Source organism: Dermacentor albipictus, chromosome 1 (assembly GCF_038994185.2).
Source record: "Dermacentor albipictus isolate Rhodes 1998 colony chromosome 1, USDA_Dalb.pri_finalv2, whole genome shotgun sequence".
In the NCBI taxonomy this organism is placed as follows: domain Eukaryota; kingdom Metazoa; phylum Arthropoda; class Arachnida; order Ixodida; family Ixodidae; genus Dermacentor; species Dermacentor albipictus.
The window spans coordinates 300,252,037-300,272,891 of NC_091821.1; the positions used below are offsets into that span (position 1 = coordinate 300,252,037).

At 49.7% G+C, this 20,855-nt stretch overlaps 1 protein-coding gene across 1 annotated transcript in view; it reads left to right on the forward strand.

The window, feature by feature from the left end:
* Positions 1-20,855, forward strand: part of LOC135916812 (phospholipid-transporting ATPase ABCA3-like) — a 420,918-nt gene that overhangs the window by 255,067 nt on the left and 144,996 nt on the right. The window contains exons 15-16 of the mRNA XM_065450250.2: positions 111-374; positions 3,119-3,428. Coding sequence (XP_065306322.1) covers positions 111-374; positions 3,119-3,428 — 574 coding nt within the window. The remainder of the gene's footprint in view (positions 1-110; positions 375-3,118; positions 3,429-20,855) is intronic.

Sequence of the window (20,855 nt, forward strand, 5' to 3'; positions counted from 1 at the left end):
ACATGCTAATACTGACTGAACAATTATAGTAACATGCCTGACGCCTCGCTAGCGCATTGGCCTACACCATCGCAGAGCAGAACCGCAGTCTACTTACTTCTATACTGCAGGCACGGTGTTGCTGTTCTCGTACTTTGCGCGCAAGGTCACTACTCGCGGCGGCCTTTTGCCTACTTCACTCGCGGACTTGCTGTTCATGCTGGCGCCACCGTTCAGCCTGTCCGTGAGCGTGATCAAGGTGCTACGCATGGACTTCGACAACAAGGAGTGCCTGCGTGCCCGCCAGAGCCGCGCCTACTTGGCGCTGCTGTGCGGCGGCTCCTCGCGGGAGGGCGACGCACGCTTCGGCGCCGTGACGGCCCACTGCTGCGCGCGTGAGTGGCTCGTGCACTGCCGCGTCGGTTGCACAGTCGGTGAAGCTCAGTTGCGCAGTGCCAGGGAGGTGCTCGTACAGTTATCTCGTGGGCTAAGCGTGTCGGCTTTTAACGGGCGTTCGTGAAACGGCCACGATGGCTGCGCCATAGGCCCCAGTATTCCAAAGGAAACTATCTGTTGAACCGCGACACGTTTGCATGCCCTACAGTGGACAAATGAAACGCAAGCAATACGTCCTTACGCTCAGCGTTCTTTTAGCAGCAGTAACTCGTCAATACGCTTTTCAACTTCTATTTTTAACGTTATTAAATTTTGTGGAAGCTCAAAATGACTCTATTAAACCCTATTTATTTTCCGTTATGAAAAATTCTGAGCCGGCCCCTTCTGGAAAAAAAAATGGAACATGTTTTTCAGTTCACGCCAAATAAATCCGGCCGCTTCAATACAGTCAATTGGCGCAATGAAATGAAGCAGCTGGCAAGAAATAATAGAGGCAGCTGAACGTAATCACACGAGCGCGCACACTAACTTTCGGCAGTAGATCAATGGCTTAAAGCAGGCATCTGTACTTTGAAACCAGGGGCTGCTGAAGTTCTAGGTGAAAACTAGCTCGCATATCACTAAACACTGTGGCCAGCAAGCTTAAGGTTCTTTATATAGTCGAGTTTGATGTGGTTTTGTATAGTGGAAAGTGACATGGTCTCTGTGTGGTAAGTTATCTGCAGAACTGGAGACAATACCAAGCAACTTTCATCATGGGAAACATCTAGGTACGCTGATGAGCGCATCATGCAATTCACCAATCAATGTCGATGAGCGAAAATGAGGGTGATCACCTTGTGGTTGTTTTTCCGCCATACACCTATATTTGACATAGCACTGGTCTGGTTGTTCAAGGCTAGCTTGTCGTATCTCATCTGATACCTAGGAGCATGCTGACATTTTACAAAGTCGATGAGTCTCCTAGAGCAAGATGAGTAATGGCAGAAAAATCTTCACGAACAGTAATATTGTTTGAGTTGAACCGATAAGTGACGCAGTGAAAAAACATTTTCTTTTTTTTCAAATCTTGGAAATTTTAAATCACAGGTCGGCATTTTTCTTATTAAGAAAAGCCCAAATGGTGTGCGCGTTCAAATGAATAGGGTTAAAACAAGATATGGTTACGGCGGGCGTAAACACAGCCTCAGCTTGTGGCCAAGATCATGTTGCCTCTGTTGTGTTGCGAATGATTAGGTTGGTGTGACGAGATCTACCTTGAAGTTAATTGACGCGAGACTGCATAGGGCGTGTTTTTGACCGTGCGGATAGTGATTTCCTCTTAGCTACGTACATGCCCTGAGTATCCAAAGATTTGCGTCTTCCTTTGATATTGTCGATCCGTCTGGCTAAATTTCTGACTTTGACTTCATACATTTATGGCAATTTTTTAATGTTTTAATATCAGCAGCTTGTACGGCAAAATATTTGAGAGTTTATCTGAGTGAGTGTGCATATATTTGATCATTCGAAACATGATCTTACTCTGCAGGTTGCTTAGGAATAGTCTCTATATCTCGAATAAATTCCAATATAGTGTTGAGCCAAGGGTTTATCTCAACAATCCACGAGCAGAGGAACAATGAGGTCAGGAAGAAGCCTAAAAAATTCACAAATAGTTTCTAAAAACACTCATTGGTGCGTAATAGTTGTAGGAACCGGTCGTAAACTTTTGCACCATGTAAAAAAATTTTGGTAGACATCTGGATGGGACCAAAGTCGAGCTTACGGGTCGTGGCGAAAATGGTGATCCCGTGTAGACTCAAGGTGAATTTCGCGCAGAAGCTGTTTAAATGTGTTTCGGTCAAAGATGCAATACATAGTCTATGCGGTTGCACACCGAATACGAGCTTTGCTGATGGCTCCAAGGCAGAAAAACGCGCGTCGACAGAGATGAAGGTACAGCTTGCTTCCGGATTACGCGTAGAAACGCATTCAATGTGGCAGGGTGTGTCCATTGAAAACAGCTACTGGAGTACGATCACAGCCTGCATGAGACAAGGTTCGGGGTTACGGGCCACGCCGACAGTGCTGATTGCCTGTCCACTGAATTCGCATAGCATATGAATTGATATTCTCTTACATTCTTTTCTGAATATGAGAATGACTATAGGCTTTTGTGAAAACATCATTTCCACATCAGGCTACTGTGTTCGTAGGGCCCTAAAGGCATTTTGTGACTCGTCAACATTGGCACAGTGCGCGTTGACTTTGAAATAAAGGTGAGTTTAACGTCCATGCAATATCCCATCACGAATTCTCGTGCACTATAGGGATACCCTTCTGGGCCTGTATACCGATAATTTATTATATGTAACACAACCACAGCTTTGCAAAATAAGCTGAACTCATTCATACTCGCTTACAAAGTATTATTTTTCCTTTAGCATCCCTCTAGCTCAGAGTCGCCACAATTCAACTCAGCGGGCGCACTCTCACTCAGATTCACCAAAATTACAATCAGTAAGGCACAGTCGCACTTAGACTCACCAATTTCTACTCAGCCGGACTAATCGGACTCGTGGGCCAATCTGAGTCTGAGTAAGTTCACTCACAAGTGAGTTTGGTGATCTGTGAACGTAGCTCTAGGCTACACATGCCCGAATATGTCCCATATAATTATGTAGACACAAAAAGATGTGAAAATGTGCACTTTTAACGCGCTCAGAGACATAATGAGCCTGAACGAGCCGCACCTGCGCAGATGCCAAAGAGAGCAACTGGCAGCCATTGAGCCCAATCATCCTCGACGTGAACGGGGTGGGCTACGAGCTCCTTGTTATGCTCATGGAGGCTGTGTTGCTGTTCTGCGTGCTCGGCTATTGGGACTCGGGACACAGCTTTGCCCGCACTTCCAGCGCATGTTCGCCGCCCCCGTCAGCCAAGGCGTCACCGGCATCATCCCATTCAAGGTTTGACGAAGATGTTCGCCATGAACGCGACGAGGTGCAGCGTCTTCGCCGCGCGAAGCTTTTCCGTGAGCGAGCCCTGCTTGTGGAGAACCTGCACAAGCGGTGAGAAATGTTGCTCGACATAGATCTGGCGCAATAGAAGGATTTTCATCAAAGAGCGCATCCAAACCCCCCGTTTAGAGAAATTTATTAGTGCACTTGTATCTTGAGGAATGAGGCTATATTGTCTGAATGGACACCATGCTTTCGCGTTTCAGACCTGGAATTCGTCGAATTCACCACAGCATCGCCAAATAAGCAGCGGGAAATTCCTCAGGATAAAATACTGATAAATTGTTGACTCGCTTCCAATCACATGACCATTGCAATTTAACCTCTTGTCCAGCTGTATGATGCTTCTTGGCCTCTTGCCCTGCCTTCTCTCTTTATTTCCTTCTCGTCCTGCTAGGAGGTCTGAACATAAGCATTTCTTGAAAAACAGAACTACATAGCATTGAAGGCGACAGTGAGGTATGCACTTGAAAGCACCATTCCGTGTTTGAAATATAGGCGCGTGCGAAGTGTTGGCACGACGCCGCACGTTGGGCAACTTGCACAAGGAACAGTGCCCTGGCAGCACCCTGGAGTCTCACAGCGCCCAGGCGTCTCAATGCCTGTGTGTTGACCACTGTCAATGGCGTCGTTGCAGGCGTAGCACCTCGATTGATGTGACCGGTGGTAACTTTGTGCCACCATCTATAGGACTTTTCTAACGAGCGCTTTGCCGCCATGGACATAGGCGGACAGTTTCTACTTCTGCGGGAGAGGAGGAGACGGTGATAGTGGGGACGCCCACTATAGTGGCAACAGCCTATATATACAGTGAAGTAGACGCGCGTATGAAGCGGTTTATTGACGTTTCGGCCGGGGTCCGGCCTTCATCAGATGATGAAGGCCGGACCCCGGCCGAAACGGCAATAAACCGCTTCATACGCGCGTCTGCTTCACTGTGAATATTTACCCGGACCCAGAACTGCTTTTTTTCTGGTATATATATATATATATATATATATATATATATATATATATATCTTATATACAGCGTGTCTCAGCTATCATGCACGAAGCTTGAAATATATGCAAATGTCTCGTAGCTGTACAGAACCAACGTACTGTTGTTTGCAATCGCTTGGACATACTCAGTACTTTTGCATTCTGCCTAATTATATCATTAGTCCTAATTAATCAAGTTATCAAATATTAGATGAACAGTGTCAATGGCAAAATTGTAGACCAACATAAAGAAATCCGGATACAGCTTTCTGTTTCTCAATACCAGCTACATAAAAGTGCTTTTCCGAGCGTGACAGAAGTCCGCGAACAAACGCAAAGTGGCTCAAGAGGCCAGTTGCGCGGCAATTTAGGGTGTATTCGTGAAACTGTCTCCAGCCATGTGTGGGTTTATTGACCAGTTGCCTTCACCCAGAAATGCCACGTGCCCGCGACGCCTACGGTAGAAAGGATGTTGCACACCCGCCGCCAAGGTGTGTGAGTTGTGGCGGTGCCTAACACTCCCAGGGCTAATTCTAGTAGTAAATCATAAATACCCAGGAAATTGGATGGCCAAACGGCGCCGCGGTAGCACAATTGGTAAGAGCATCGCACGCGTAATCCAAAGACGTGCGTTCATATCCCACCTGCGGCCAGTTGTTTTTACAACGAAGCTGTATATAGCTAGGTTGTGGAAAAATTTCATGCGTCTATCGAGCCGTGTAGGTCGAGAATTTTTCCCCATACGTGGGCCGACCCAGATGATAGTGCCATACCGGGCACACCGGCGGCGGAGGTGAAACAAGCTTTAAGTACTCCGCCAACTTGCGAAAATAAGTTTAATATATTTGGTCCAAATACAACCCGCATCAGATATTAAGTTGATACTTTGACCCGCGTCGGCCATGTCTACATTGCCACCACCATCTCCTTGTCGGCGTTCCAAGCACTTGTGCATCTCCTTTTCTTTCCTTCCGCTCTTCCGTGGTTGCGGTCCGGTAAGCGTGCTGCCTGCCAGAACCGCGAAGCCGCAATGCCGCAAACTCGGAGCCTTTCAGCGGAGCAACGGCCAGGTTTCAGAGGGAGTTTACGGGGAACCAATTTTGTGTGGCTTGTATTGTGTGTGACTGCTTGTGGTTTTCGAGTGATCTCAGAATCATTACTGCACTGCTAGATGTGCACCAACGCACGACCGCCTTGGCTCCGATGAAGCAGTGCGTGCCCTAGGAATGCGGCGAGGTGCCTGACTGTTGGGCGTGTCGGGATTCGTTAGTAAAAGGTTTCGCGCCACGTTTTGCTACAATACATGAGGAGGTATATTTCACGGTGCCTCCCCATCTCTCGACGCTCAACATCGTGGAGGAAAGACTAGTCGCGCCTCGCCTTCCATTTATGTGCATACGGCGTTTGACGCACGGCAATTAACAGTTCGCCATTGAGTGGCCCACATACGCAGCTTCGCCGGTCATCCAGCTTCACAGAGTGGAATGGCGCCGAATTCTTACGGCCACTTACATTTCCATGCATGTATCATTTCTTTATCTCAATTACTAAGTACAAATTTTCCCCTATGTTTTCCTTGGTCTCTTTGTTGTCTTCTTATGATGTGTTTGATACAAATGTGGATGCTCAGTTAGTTTCCTTTCTCATCATTATATATTGTCACGTGGTAGTGACGGTAAACAACACAGTAGCAATCATGTTAAAGACGAACTTAACTTTCATTGGTCCAAATTGTGCCCCCCAAAACAGGGTACACCTAAAGCACAACGATAACGGCCAACACAGTTAGCGATCGTTGAAATCTGATCAGCGGGTCAAGCGCGTCAGCTTTTATACATCAGTCATCGAAGGTTACGGAGTAATCGCTGGTGCCCGCGCGTCTTCATGAAAGTTCTGCACCATTCGCGTCTCGCATACATGAAATAAGATTACGCAAGGTTCGCCGGCAATAGACAGCGTATAGAACCATCGAAAACATTCGAGAGATTTACGGTACATGCAGGAGTGTCCTGCGCTGTGCAAAAACATTTGTTAGGCGGTGAAGCATGATCATGCGATAAAGAAAAACATGCACACGTGTCCATACGCCGCTCTTAAGAAGCTTCGACCCGCTGCTGCTAACAAACGAATAAATTAAATTATGGGGTTTAACGTGCCAAAACCACTTTCTGATTATGAGGCACGCCGTAGAGGAGGACTCCGGAAATTTCGACCACCTGGGGTTCTTTAACGTGCACCTAAATCTAAGTACATGGGTGTTCTCGAATTTTGCCCCCAATCGAAATGCGGCCGCCGCGGCCGGGATCCGATCACGCGACCTCATGTTCAGAAACAAACGAAAGTAATAAACAAGAAAACCCGTAGCAAGGAAACAACACAATATGGAAATTCGTCAGCGTGCGTAAAACACCTTAAGACGCACCACATGGACCACTTCAGATCGTGCGCGGCGCCGCTGTGAATGCTGAATGCCGAATGCCGTCTGGCACGACCTCGCATTCCAGTGCGCCAATACATCGGATGATCCTGCAGGGTCCAAAATAGCGTCGCAACGGTTTCTCACTGAGCCCTCGTCGACGTATCGGGTTCCAAACCCAAACACGGTCGCCGGGCTTGGACTCGACGTAACGTCATCAGAGGTTGTAGTGTCGGCTGTCAGTACTCTGCTGGTTCTTGATCCGTAGGCACGCGAGCTGTAGAGCTTCTTCAGCGCACTGGAGATAGGTGCCGACCTCAAGATTATCTTCATCGGTGACGTGCGGCAGAATGGCGTCGAAAGTCGTCGTCGGATTCCTGCCGTACACCAACTTGAACGGCGTGATCTGTGTTGTTTCTTGCACCGCAGTGTTGTAAGCGAAGGTTACGTACGGCAGGACGGCATTTCAGGTCTTGTGTTCGACGTCAACGTACGTTGCTAGCATGTCGGCGAGGGTCTTATTCAGGCGTTCCGTAAGACCATTCGTCAGGGGTTGGTAGGCATTTGTCCTCTTGTGGCTTGTATGACTGAACTGCAGCATGGGTCGGGTAAGCTCCGCTGTAAAGGCTGGTCCTCCATCAGTGATGACGAATTCTGGAGTGCCATGTCGCAGCATGATGTTCTCGACGAAGAATTTCGACACTTCGGCTGCGCTATCTATCGGCAGGGCTTTCGTTTCAGGACCGCGGTTCAGGTAGGCCGTCACCATGAAGATGCATTTATTTCCGGATGTTGTCGTCGGATAGTGCCCCTACGAGTCCATCCCCATCTGCTCAAATGGTCGGCAAGGAGTCTCGATCAGCTGTAGTAATCCCGCTGGCCTTCTCGGTGGTGTCTTGCGTCGCTGATAGTCTCGGCATGCCTTGTAACGGGTGACGTCGGCGGTCAGGCGTGGCCAGGAATACTTTCCCTGTATTCTCCATAATGTCCGGGATAATACGAAGTGTCCAGCGGTTGCATCGTCGTGTAGGGCGTGCAGTACCTCTGGACGCAGCACTGAGGGAACAGGAAGGTAGTTGGCGCGGTTTGGTGAGAAGTTCTTTGCGAGTTCGTTGTTTTGAAGAGAGAACGAAGACAATCCTTGCTTAAATGTCCAAGGGACAACTTAGGTGTGCCCTTTCAAATACGCGACGAGGCTTTTCAGCTCCGGGTCTGCTCATTGCTGTTCATCGAAGTCTTCTGCGCTTATTGTTCCAAGGAAGGCGTCGTCATCCTGGTCATCTTGCGGCGGCGGGTCAAGGGGGGCGCTTGATAGGCAATCGGCATCGCAGTGCTTTCGTCCGGTCTTGTAGGTTACAGCGATAACATATTCTTGCGATCTTAGGCTCCATCGCGCCAGCGGTCCTGAAGGGTGCTTTGAATTCGCTAGACAATACAACGCGTGATGGTCGCTGATGGCATTGAATGGCCTGGCACATAGGTAAGGATGAAATTTCGATGTAGCCCAATCGATCGCGAGGCATTCCTTTTCGGTTGTAGAATAATTGCCTTTTGCTTTTGACAGCGACCGGCTAGCGTTGGCTATCACCCGTTTAAGTACGTCTTTTCTCTGGACTAGGATGGCACCGAGGCCTAGGCTACTGGCGTCACTGTGTATTTATATATCGGCGCCCTCGTCGAAGTGCACAAGTACCGACAGCGACTGCATGCGTTGTTTGAGCTCTTGAATTGCGTCGACCTGCGGCGTTTCTCACTTGAACACGGCACCCCATTTAGGTAGATGCGTCAGTCGCTCAGCGATGCATGAAAAGCCCTTGAGAAAGTGCCTGTAGCAGGCACGCCTGCCAAGGAATCTATGCACTGCTTTCTTGTCGATGGGCTGCTGGAACTTTGCGCTGGCAGTTGTCTTCTGCTGGTCAGGGTGGACTCCAGATTTGCTGATGACGTGGCCCAGGAGCAGAAGCTTATCGTAAGCGAAGCGGCACTTTCCCGGCTTCAGAGTGAGCCCTGACGACTTGATGGCCTCTAGTACTGTCGCAAGCCGCCTAAGGTGATCGTCGAAATTTCCGGCGAAGACAACGACGTCATCCAAGTAAACGAGACAGGTGTTCTGCTTAATCCTGCTAACACTATGTCCATGCCGCGCAGGAACGTTGCAGGTGCCGAGTACACTCCGAAGGGCATGACCTTGAACTCGTAGAGGCTGTCTAGCGTGATGAGAACGGTCTTTCAACGAGAATAATTTAGGGTTGCAGAGCTGATTCAACGCGTCGTCTATCCGCGGTAGGGTGTATACATCTTTGTGATCTTATTCAATCGACAATAATCGCCGTAGAAACGTAAGGTTCGGTCCTTTTAGAGCGAAGCTGTATAACTCTACCGTCCACGGAAATTTTCGTGTCATTGTCAGCAATAAACTCCCCATACGTGGGCCGATCCCGGAGACAGTGAAATGCCGGGCGGACATGCGGCGGGAGTGTAGCACGCGTTAAGCACTCCACATACGTGGGTCGATCCTGAAGATAGTGCAATGCAGGGGCGACCCCTGACGGAGCTGATGCAGGCGTTAAGCACTCGCCATACGTGGGCCGATACCGAAGATAGTGCAATGCCAGGCATACCCGCGGCACACGTGAAGCAGGCGTTATACACTCCCTATACGTGGGCCCCAGGAAGAGGGCCTTAGTGTTGAAGTAATGAACGACAATCTTATCGGCATTATTAAGGAGTGTGCAGTAGAAGTCGGTGGTAACACTGTAAGTAAGCTGTCGCAGGAGACGAAAGATCTGATCAAGAAACGGCACTCTATGAAAGCCTCTAACCCTACAGCTAGAACAAAACTGGCAGAACTTTCCAAGCTAATGAACAAACGTAAGACAGATGACATAAGGAAGTGTAATATGGATAGAATTAAACATGCTCTCAGGAACGGAGGCAGCCTAAAAGCAATGAAGAAGAACCTAGGAATAGGCAAGAATCAGATGTATGCGTTAAGAGACAAAGCCGGCAATATCATTACCAATATGGATGAGATAGTTCAAGTGACTGAGGAGTTCTGTAGAGATTTATACAGTACCAGTGGCACCCACGACGATAATGGAAGAGAGAATAGTCTAGAGGAATTTGAAATCCTACAAGTAACGCCAGGAGAAGTAAAGAAAGCCTTGGGAGCTATGCAAAGAGGGAAGGCAGGTGCGGATCGAGGATCAGGTAACAGCAGATTTTTCAAAGGATGGTGGGCAGATTGTTGTAGAAAAACTGACCACCTTGTATACGCAATGCCTGATGACCTCGAACGTACCGGAATCTTGGAAGAACGCTAACATAATCCTAATCCATAAGAAAGGGGACGCCAAAGACTTGAAAAATTATAGACCGATCAGCTTACTGTCCGTTGCCTACAAAGTATTTACTAAGGTAATCGGAAATAAAATCAGGAACACCTTAGACTTCTGTCAACCAAAGGACCAGGCAGGATTCCGTAAAGGCTACTCAACAATAGACCATATTAACACTGTCAATCAAGTGATAGAGAAATGTGCAGAATATAACCAACCCTTATATATAGCTTTCATTGACTACGAGAAAGCGTTTGAATCAGTCGAAACCTCAGCAGTCATGGACGCATACGGAATCAGGGTGTAGACGAGCCGTGTGTAAAAATACTGAAAGATATCTATAGCGGCTCCACAGCCACCGTTGTCCACAAAGAAAGCAACAAAATCCGGATAAAGAAAGGCGTAAGGTAGGGAGGTGCGCTCCCTCCAGTGCTATTCACACTGCTTTTACAAGAGGTATTCAGACACCTGGAATGGGAAGAATTGGGGATAAGAGTTAATGGAGAATACGTTAGTAACTTGCGATTCGCTGATCATATTGCCTTGCTCAGTAACTCAGGGGACCAATTGCAATGCATGCTCACCGACCTGGAAAGGCAAAGCAGAAGGGTGGGTCTAAAAATTTTAGCAGGAGTAGTAACAAAGGCGACGGCATTGGCGCGAAGTTGCTTTAAAAGTGATGTGCGCTCCTTGTGCAAAGTCTTTCTGTGTTCTCTTGGGTTAAATTCGGATGGCCATAGGCACGAGGGACCCACAAAACTACGCGGGTAAGCTCATGAGCTCGGGAGTTCCCCCCCATGCTTTGATGCTCAGGTATCTACTGCAACGTAACACAGAGCGAAGGGTATGCATTAAATTGACATTGAAGTAGGCTCTGTATATGCTCAGGTAGCAAGTTGTCGCGAAACATGCGGCATGCGTCTTGGCTATCAGTGCCAATAAAGATGCGTTGGGTAGGATGATGAGGCCGGGTGACTCCTTCGAGAATAGCAAGAGCCTCTGCGTCGGATGGGTCGGGGCTCCTATGTGTGCGTTTACATGCTTATAGTCAGGGCCGACTACTGCAGTTAGACATCTGCCCTCTGAGTGACTAGTGTCCGTATAATAATACGTAGTGTCTGGTAGTGGGTATTCCCTATTTACTCGTTTGACTAACTGGGAGCGGCGAGCTTCGTGTTTGTGCGGCTGCATATGTTGTGGTATGGGTACGACCGTGAATGTGGGCAGCGAGTCCCAAGGGAGCAGTTTGCGCCCTTGAGGGGATGTTTGAAGCCTTTGAATTTTCGCTTGTCTGCAAATTGCAATGTGTTCATCAAGAGTGTTGAAAAGCCCAGTGGCGGCCATAAGGTCGTTTGCGGCACATCGGGGTACTCCTAAAGCTAATCTCGTATATTTGCGGAGCGCCGTTTCTAATTTGGAGTGCTGGGTCTTGGTGAGAGATTGATATGGAAGTTGGTAGAGCACACGGGAGTAGACAAGCGCCTCAATAATCCTTCCAAGTTCTTGCTCTTTTAGTTCTCTCTGTTTACGTGTTACTCTACATAGCATGTGGTATATCTAGTTTAGTTGTCGGATTGTTTTTTCCCACATACTTCAGCTCTACCGTTATCCTGAAGGTTGAAGCCCAGTATTTCTATTTTAGATCGGCGCGGTATTTGAGTGTGTTCGATATGGAGACTGATGCTTTGGCGCTGCTCTTCCGCGCGGCGGTCTATTTGATTAGTTACTACTATGTACTCAGATTTTGTTGGAGAACACTTAAGCCCAATACCGTTAACATATTCGTGAATGGTATCTAAGCCTAACTGAATAGTGTGCTCCTGTTCTGCTAGGGACCTCTGGCAACACCATATAGTAATAACGTCTGCATAAATATTGTGTTCGAGTAGTGCGAAGGAAGAGAGCTGGGCAGGCAGGTCGAGCAAAGCAATATTGAAGAGAATGGGTGATAGGAATGAGTCTTAAGGGACTCCTATACTAAGAACATATGGCGCTGAAAGCTCTGCATTGATTTGAATTTGTATAGAGCGAACGGTAAGAAAATCTTTAATATAATTGTAGAGGCGGGCGCCGGTTCGCAAGGTCAAGAGGTTCTTGAGGATAGCGGAGTGTTTCACGCAGTCGAACCGCTTGTGTATATCTACACCTGCAATTACTCTGGTTTGTACGAGACTGATTTCGATACACATTTTATGAGATAGAAATCATGGTATCCTAAGTGCTAACATGTGATCGAAAGCCTGTCATTTTGTAAGGAAAAGCACTGCTGTTTTCTAAGAGCCAGTTGAGACGGTTTGGGGCCATGCGTTCCATCAGTTTGCTTACACACGACGTTGAAGATATAGGACGTAGGTTCATGATACAGTTGGCCGGTTTGCCGGTTTTCGGGATTGGTACTATTGTTGCCGTTTTCCATTCCTCTGGAAGGATTCGGGATTCCCGAATATTGTTGATGTATTCTAAAAGTTGCTCTAACTGCGAAGAGGGTGTGTTACTATGTGTAGTATCAGTAATCCAATCTTTGCCAGGCGTTGTGTTTCGTTTCAGCAAAGAAAGAGCCGTATGTTGCTCAGCTAAAGTAAACAGGCTGTTTATGCCTGTTGTACTCTCTTCGAGTCTTCGAGTAACTCAGTTGGGTAATCCAGAAGTTGTCCTGCATTTTGGTCCAAGGGATAGAATGTCTGACGAATTTCATCAGCTATTTCTTCGCGTGTCTGGCCAGAGCTCATCATTATCTTGTCCATGGTGTTTCGTAGTTTTCCTTGGCCCAAAAGTGATCGTAAGATATTCCACACTCTCGAAGTATGTAGGCGGCCGTTGAGCTTGTCACATGTTTCTAACTAGTTTTCGGTGGAAAGTTTTTGCGCGTATTCTTGTGCTTCTAATGTTATTTGCTCAATAAGTTTGCGAAGGTCATGATTCTGTTTATGTTCCTTCGAATTCTGCACTATCCTGTGTCTTTTATACCATAAGTTGAGCAGAGGAGAGTCTATGTGTGGGTCTTCAGCAGTACGCGCAATAATGTCGGAGTACTTTTTCCTCGTCTCTATAATATTCTTCACCCATGAATGTAGGTCCGACTGTTCGTCGGCCCTGTCTAGGTCTGATCGGAATCGGTGCCAGTCAGTAAGTTGTGCATTGCAAGCTGCGTTAGCAAGGCTAGCCTTAAAGCGAGGAATGCTTAGAGTAACTTCAATGATGTAATGGTCACTTCCAAGACTTTCGTGAACATTCGCCTAAGTTACATTCCCAATTCCGCGGTACCAGCTTAAGTCGGGGTTAGAGTCACGTTCGACACTTTCCTTGGCACGTGGGCTCGGTTGTGTCATTAGGGACATATACTTGTAATCTTGCTTTTTTTCTTTCGAGGCGCTATGTGCATTGAAACCCCCAGCTATAATGATGTCTTTCTCCTTATGTAGCTTTGTGTCGAGGTCGGTGGTTCTTAGTCTTGCGTTGCAGTTAGGGCACGGCGTCGGATCATGGCAGCGTCGCGTTGAGCTGTGGTTAGTACTAGGCGTCGTCAGGTCGTATTTCGTGGGCGTATTCTTTGCTTCCCGAGTTCGTCAGTATGACGGCGTCTTGTTGATATGGCGTCGAGACAAGATTTCCAGCGTCTTCATCGACGGCCGCGGAGGATCTTCGTCAGTTTGACGAACAGCAACCACACCTCCATTGGTTGCTGCTTTTAGTTTTCCGGATATGGGCTGACGGACCGGTCCCGGGCTGGGCCAGTGTATGGTCTGCGTTGCGCCGAAAGGTGCGGCCTGGTAAGGTTGAACGGGAGGTCGTCGAGAATTCCACTGAGTGGTGGCGAGGTAGTCGGCGATGTCACGTGGGTGTTCTCCAAGCTGAGGACGCGGCGCGTTAACGGCGAACACTCGGACTCCTCAAATCGCAGCATGGGTATCGGCGGTACACATGGCCGGCTTCTCCGCTGTGATAGCAGAGCGGGCGGTATTGGGGGCTTGCCAAATGTCCGTCTTTCTCGCGTAGCTGCACTTGGCGACGGGTGCGCGTGCTGGTGGCGGCGGCGGTGGACGACGGAATTGCGCCGTTGCAGAGCCCTGGCGCGACCTGGACGGCGGGCGACGGTGGCGTAGGTCATCGTTTCCGGTTGAGGCTGTGGCTATGACGGTTGCACTTCAGTAACCCCAAGCGACCGCTGAACCTCCTCCTTGACCATGTCGGCGATTGAGGCCACTTGAGGCTGCGGCCTAGGGAAGAGCTTCTGCGGTTCCTCGCGATCGACCACTCTGATGGTATTTCGCATATCTTCACTGTCAGGTGATTGAACAGGGGTGCAGCTTCAGCGGTTATACTGCCTTGTCCGCATATCGAGCGTCTTCTCAATGGATGTTGCTCCGGAAACAAATTCAGCAAGCCCTGGGCGGGTTGCATATCAATCCGGAGAAGAGCGCCCGTTTTAACCCACGCATGAGGAACCTAATTTTCTTCTCCTCAGACGTGTCCGTGTCGGTGTGGCGGAAGAGGCGCGTCATCTCCAAGGTGAAGATCGCTATTGTCTCGTTGGGTAATTGTATCGGGCTTCTAAGCATAGCTTCTGCCCTTGCGCATAGCTTTCCTTGCGCACCAAGCTCGTAAAAGTCCGCAGGAAGCCGCTACGAAATAGGTCCCATGGTGTCAGGTCCCACGTTGTCAGGATCTTTCTGGCGGCGTCTTCTAAGGCGAAGTATACATGCCGCAGCTTGTCTTCAGAGTCCCAGTTGTTGAACGACGCGATTCGTTCTTGGTTACGATCTTCTTGGTCTTCTCTGGTAGAAGTCTTTGCTGTGGGAGCAACTGTCGCAGTCGGCGGCTTGCTCGATATTCCGGGACGACGTTGGTGTTTTCTTTTGGTCCGGGCTTGGATCACGGCTTGTCGGGGGCATCCGGTACATGAACGAACTAGCACCTCCACCAGATGTCACGTGGTAGTGACAGTAAAGAACACAGTAGCAGTAATGTTAAAGACGAAACTAACTTTTATTGGGCGAATCTGTGCCCATAAGAACAGGGTACACTCAAAGCAGAACGATAGCGGCGAACACAGTCGGCGATCGTCGAAATCTGATCAGCGGGTCAAGCCTGTCAGCTTTTATACATCAGTCATCGAAGGTTCCAGAGTAATCAGTGGTGCCCGCGTGTCTTCGAGAAAGTTCTACACCATTCGCCTCGCACATACATAAAATCACATTACACAAGGTTCGGTGACGACAGCGGATAGAAACAGCGACAACATTCGGGAAACTTCCGATACATGCAGGACCGTCCTGCGCTGTGCGATACCATGTGTCAGGCGGTGAAACGTGGTTACCGCATAAAGATAAACAACACACGTGCCTATATATATATATATATATATATATATATATATATATATATATATATATATATAGATATATATATATATATATATATATATATATATATATATATACATATATATATACCGCGTTTTCGCGATTCTAAGCACCCCCGCCCCTCTATTTTCGCGACAGAATTTGGAAAAAAGTTTGCATGCGAATCTAAGCACCCACCTATTTGTTAGAAAGCACTCGTAACGAAGGCCGCCAAGCGCGCTTGCTCACTGTCATCGAGCCGGAGCCGTCGGAGTCCCGAGGTGGCACGGCGTCCGCGGCGCGAGTACGCCGTACAGTCGGGCTGTACGGATGTATGGCGAAAGCTACAGAAAGCGTCCTCACCCACCCTCGCAAAGTGGATTTCGCACGCTCGATCACAAACCACTTCGACGGACCGGAAGACGACCTGCTGTGGGGTACCGAGAGCGGCGGTTCAAGCGGTGTGACGAACTCGAGTGGCAGTAATAGTAATTGAGCATCCGACACAAGTGGTGGGTTCACTATGTGCACCGATTTTTCTTTTGAATGTTTGCAAAATTAAATGTTATTTCTCGCAGCCGTCTCGTCGTGATGTCGCAGCGAAAAGAGGGAGGGGGGGTGGTCATTCTAGATTTTTGGAATGTAAGCACCCCCCCTCACTTTGGGCATATCGCGATCGTGAAAAAAAGGGGGCGCTTAGAATCGAGTAACTACAATATATATATATATATATATATATATATATATATTGTAATGGAGTGTTTCAACAGTTCAGTTGGTAGCGTCTGTTCGTAATCGAGAAGGAAGGTCGCGCAGAGCAGGAACAGCTGGTTGCCCGAACAGCTCAAGCTCGTGCTAAGCACTGGCGATCCGGCTGGCACACTGGTTCCACTGCAGGCACGGAACTGACGATCTGGTTGGCCTTGTCCTTGTGCTCTTCGTCTTCATTACAATTACCCCGGTGCAAAAGCGGAGCCATCCTGGCGACTTACGACGTGGAGACGAGCGGGTCATAGAATTGTTTCAGGCGGTGAACGTGAACAACATCCCGTCCACGGCGGCGCTTATCGGATGTCGGTGTAAGGGGCTCTATGTCATAGATGACTGGAGAGGTGCGTTCGACGACGCGGTATGGTCCATCATACTGCGAGAGAAGTTTTGTCGAAAGTCCAGGCGTGGTAGCAGGCACAGACAGCAAGACAAGTTTGCCGGGAGCGAAGTTCGGATTCGTAGCGTCGCCACCATGATTGGCTTTTTGTCGCTGTTGGTCGGCGGAGGGGAACTTTCGGGCTAATTGACGGCATTCCTCGGCGTATCGGGCGACGGCTGAAACGGGAGCACACTCTGACGCGTATGGTGTATAAGGCAAAACCGTATCGACGGTATGGGAAGGATCGCGACCGTAGAGAAGAAAGTATGGAGAAAATCCTGTAGTACTTTGTGTAGCCGTATTATATGCGTATGTGCCAAATGGGAGGATGATGTCCCAGTTTGTATGCTCCGATGAAACGTACATGGCGAGCATATCACCAAGGGTGCGATTGAAACGCTCCGTAAGCCCGTTAGTTTGACGATGGTACGCCGTGGTGGTCCGGTGAACTATGCGGCATTGAGCAAGCAGTGCTTCAACCACTTGCGACAAAAACACACAGCCTCTATCACTCAGCAGCTCCCGAGGTGGGCCATGACGAAGAATGAAACGATGGAGCAGAAAGGATGCAACGTCACCGGCGGTCGCTGCAGGGAGAGCAGCGGTTTCAGCATAGCGTGTAAGGTGATCAGCTGCGACAATAATCCATCGTTTGCCAGCGGGTGTTAGCGGTAGCGGCCCGTACAGGTCAATTCTTACACGGTCTAAGGCACGTGCAGGGCACGGAAGCGGCTGTAATAAACCGTGGGCTGGATGAGGCGGAGATTTGCGGCGTTGTCATTGCGGGCACGAGCGGACGAACTTTTGGACAAAAGGAAACATTCCTCGCCAGTAGTAACGTTGCCGCAGGCGGTCATACGTCTTCAAAATACCTGCGTGTGCACATTGTGGGTCAGTATGGAAAGATGCGCACATGTCGGAACGCAAAGTTTTAGGGATAACCAGGAGCCACTTGCGACCATCGGGCTGGTAATTGCGTCGATACAAGAGGTTATCCCGGACAGCAAAGTGGGCAGCCTGGCGACGCAGGGAGCGGGAGATGGGAGACGCAGGCGAGCCAGAAAGGAGATCCAGAAGAGAGGCCACCCAAGGCCAGAAGAGAGGCCATTGCGCTGTTCTGATGCGAAGGTGTCGATGTCGGCCGAGGATACCGCCTTAATGGTGGAGAGGGAAGCCGTGTCGGCTGGCAGCGGAGAGCGGGACAGAGCATCAGCGCAGTGTGCTTGCGACCTGAGCGGTATATGACGTGTATGTCGTATTCTTGAATGCGCAGAGCCCAGCGGGCAAGGCGTCCAGACGGGTCTTTTAAAGAGGATAACCAACAAAGGGCGTGATGGTAAGTAACCACATTGAAAGGCCTGCCGTATACATAGCCCTGACGAAACTTCCCGAGTGCCCAAACGATGGCCAGGCATTCTTTTTCTGTGACGCTGTAATTGCGTTCCGCTTTGGTCAGCGCACGACTGGCGTAAGCAACGAAGTACTCGGTGTAGCCAGACTTGCGCTGCGCAAGGACAGCGCCAAGGCCAATACCACTGGCATCGGTATGCACTTCAGTTGGGGCGGTGGGGTCGACGTGTCGCAGTATAGGCGGAGACGTCAGGAGACGGCGTAAGGTCACGAACGCGGTGTCGCATGCAGGAGACCAGAGTGATAGGTCGTTGGCGCCACTTAAGAGTTGTGTCAGAGGTGATATAATCGAGGCGAAATTGCGAACAAAGCGCCTGAAGTAAGAACACAGGCCGATGAAGGCGCGGAGTTCTTTGAGTGTCTTTGGTTTCCGAAATTCTGCCACGGCGCGACGTTTTGATGGGTCTGGGCAAATGCCGTCTTGTGATACGACGTGACCTAGAATCATGAGCTTGCGCGCGGCGAACTGGCAGTTTTTCAGCTTCAGTTGCGGGCCTGCGTTGGTCAAGGACGTGAATACTTGCCTAAGGCGAAGAAGATGCGTGCTGAAATCAGGGGCGAACACAACGATGTCGTCGAGATAGCACAAACAAGTGCTCCATTTTAGGCCGCGCAAGATATTGTCCATCATTCGTTCAAAGGTAGCAGGTGCATTGCATAGGCCAAATGGCATCACATTAAATTCGTATAAACTATCTGGCGTAATGAATGCAGTTTTAGGGCGATCAACTGCTGACATCAGGACCTGCTAGTAGCCCGAGCGTAAACCCAACGAAGAGAAGAATTTAGCGCCTTGCAAGCTGTCCAGAGCGTCGTCAATGCGCGGTAGAGGGTATAGGTCTTTGCGCGTTATCTTATTGAGACGGCGATAATCGACGCAGAACCGAATGGAACCATCTTTTTTTGTGACGAGAACCACCGGTGATGCCCACGGGCTATTGGAGGGTCGAATGACGCCGCGCTGAAGCATGTCGTCCACGTGCTCACTGATCACCTGCCGCTCCTTGGCGGATACGCGGTACGGGCGCTGCCGCAATGGCGCGTTGGAGCCAGTGTCGATGTGGTGGCTGACGGTTGACGTGCGACCCAGAGTAGGCTGAGCGACATCAAATGAAGAACGGAACTGGGCAAGCAGGTGAAGAAGCTGGGAGCGCTGCTCGGAAGTAAGGTCATCGGCAATGAAAGGTGTGAATAAGTCAGGTGATGGCGGAGCAGAATTGGAAAGTGCACAGAAGTCAGTGAGCTTTGTATACGAAGCATCCGGCACGTCGGTTATAAACATGTCATCAAGAGGCTGAACATGGCCAAGTGCTTCACCGCAAAGAGCCGTCAGGGCTGTAGGAAGCGGATTGCAGACAACGATGGCGCTGAGTCCGGCTGAAATGTCCAGTGTGGCGAAAGGGAGGGGAACATCTTTGCGGGTTATGAAGAGTTCCGAAGGAGTGAAGAGGACAGTGCCTCCAGAGACAGCGCCACAGAAGACGGGAACAACGGCAGACGAGTACGGCGGTATGGTGATGTCTTCCCGAAGGACTAGCTTAGCGGGAAGAGATGTGGCGCCGACGAAGGGTACGTCACACAGAGGCGATAATTCGACTTCAGCACGTGCACAATTGATGACGGCGTTATTTCGCGATAGAAAGTCCCACCCAAGTATCACGTCGCGAGAGCAGGACTGAAGAACCACAAACTCCACAATATAGAGAACGCCCTGAATAACAACTCTAGCTGTGCATGCTGCTGAAGGCTGCACTGGCTGGGCGCTTGCTGTGCGAAGAGAAAACCCAGAAAGTGGCGTCGTAACTTTTCGTAAGGCGCGAGAGAGGCGTTCATTTAGGACAGAAACGGCTGCTCCAGCATCAATTAGCGCAACGGTAGGGAGGCCGTCCACAGTAAGATCGACAACGTTAGAAGGCGACAATGGAGGACTTGTACACATCGATGGCGACGCAGTTCTTGCCTCCTGAACTGCGGCGCTTAGTTTTCCTCTTGCGTGGGGGATAACGAGCGGCGACGCGGGGAAGGCGAACGACGTGGAAGGACCGGGCGCTCGGCTGGTTGCCTGTTCGACTGCCGATTAAGATAAGTGTCTTGAAAAGGTTGCACGTCGGCGTAGAGAGGCGACTGCACCAACCCATCAGAGTGCAGCATGCGGCGGCGGCAGAGTCGTGCAACATGGCCGGGAATAGCGCAGGCATAACATATGGGCCTGTTGTCTTGTGTGCGCCAAGGATTAGCAAACGCAGGAGCAGGTCGATGAACGGGATGACGAACGGGTGGTAGCGGCCGTGGATGTAGCGCAACGAGTGGTTGACGAGGAGGCTGCGCGCCTACGGATGCGTAAGTAGGTGGCGCGGCGCCAGAGTACAGCTGATGCTGCATTGGTAGAGCCTCAGTAACTTGAGGCTGTGCGGCGACGGATGCGTAGGTAAGTGTCGCGGCGACAGGATACTGCTGATGCTGCATAGGTAGGGCCTCAGCAACCTGCTCTTCAATAACCCGCCGGAGCGTAGGGGCGAGCTGTGCGGGAGGCTGTGACGGCAGCGGCTGTTGTTGGGGTAGCTCAGCAAAGGGCATTAGAGAGAGTTGACGTGCAATTTCCTCCCGCACGAAAGCTTGGATTTGTGTGAGCAGGGGGGAGCGATCAGGGAGGACGGTCATGGAAGAGAGGGCCTCGTCAGCCACTGAGGGGCGCCTGGCCAAATCGCGTTGCCTTATCAACTCGTCGTAGCTTTGGCACAAGTTTATGAGCTCTACTACGGTGCGCGGATTCTTGGCGATCAACATTGGAAAAATGTCATCGGCGATGCCCTTCAAAATGTGCTTTAATTTCTCATTTTC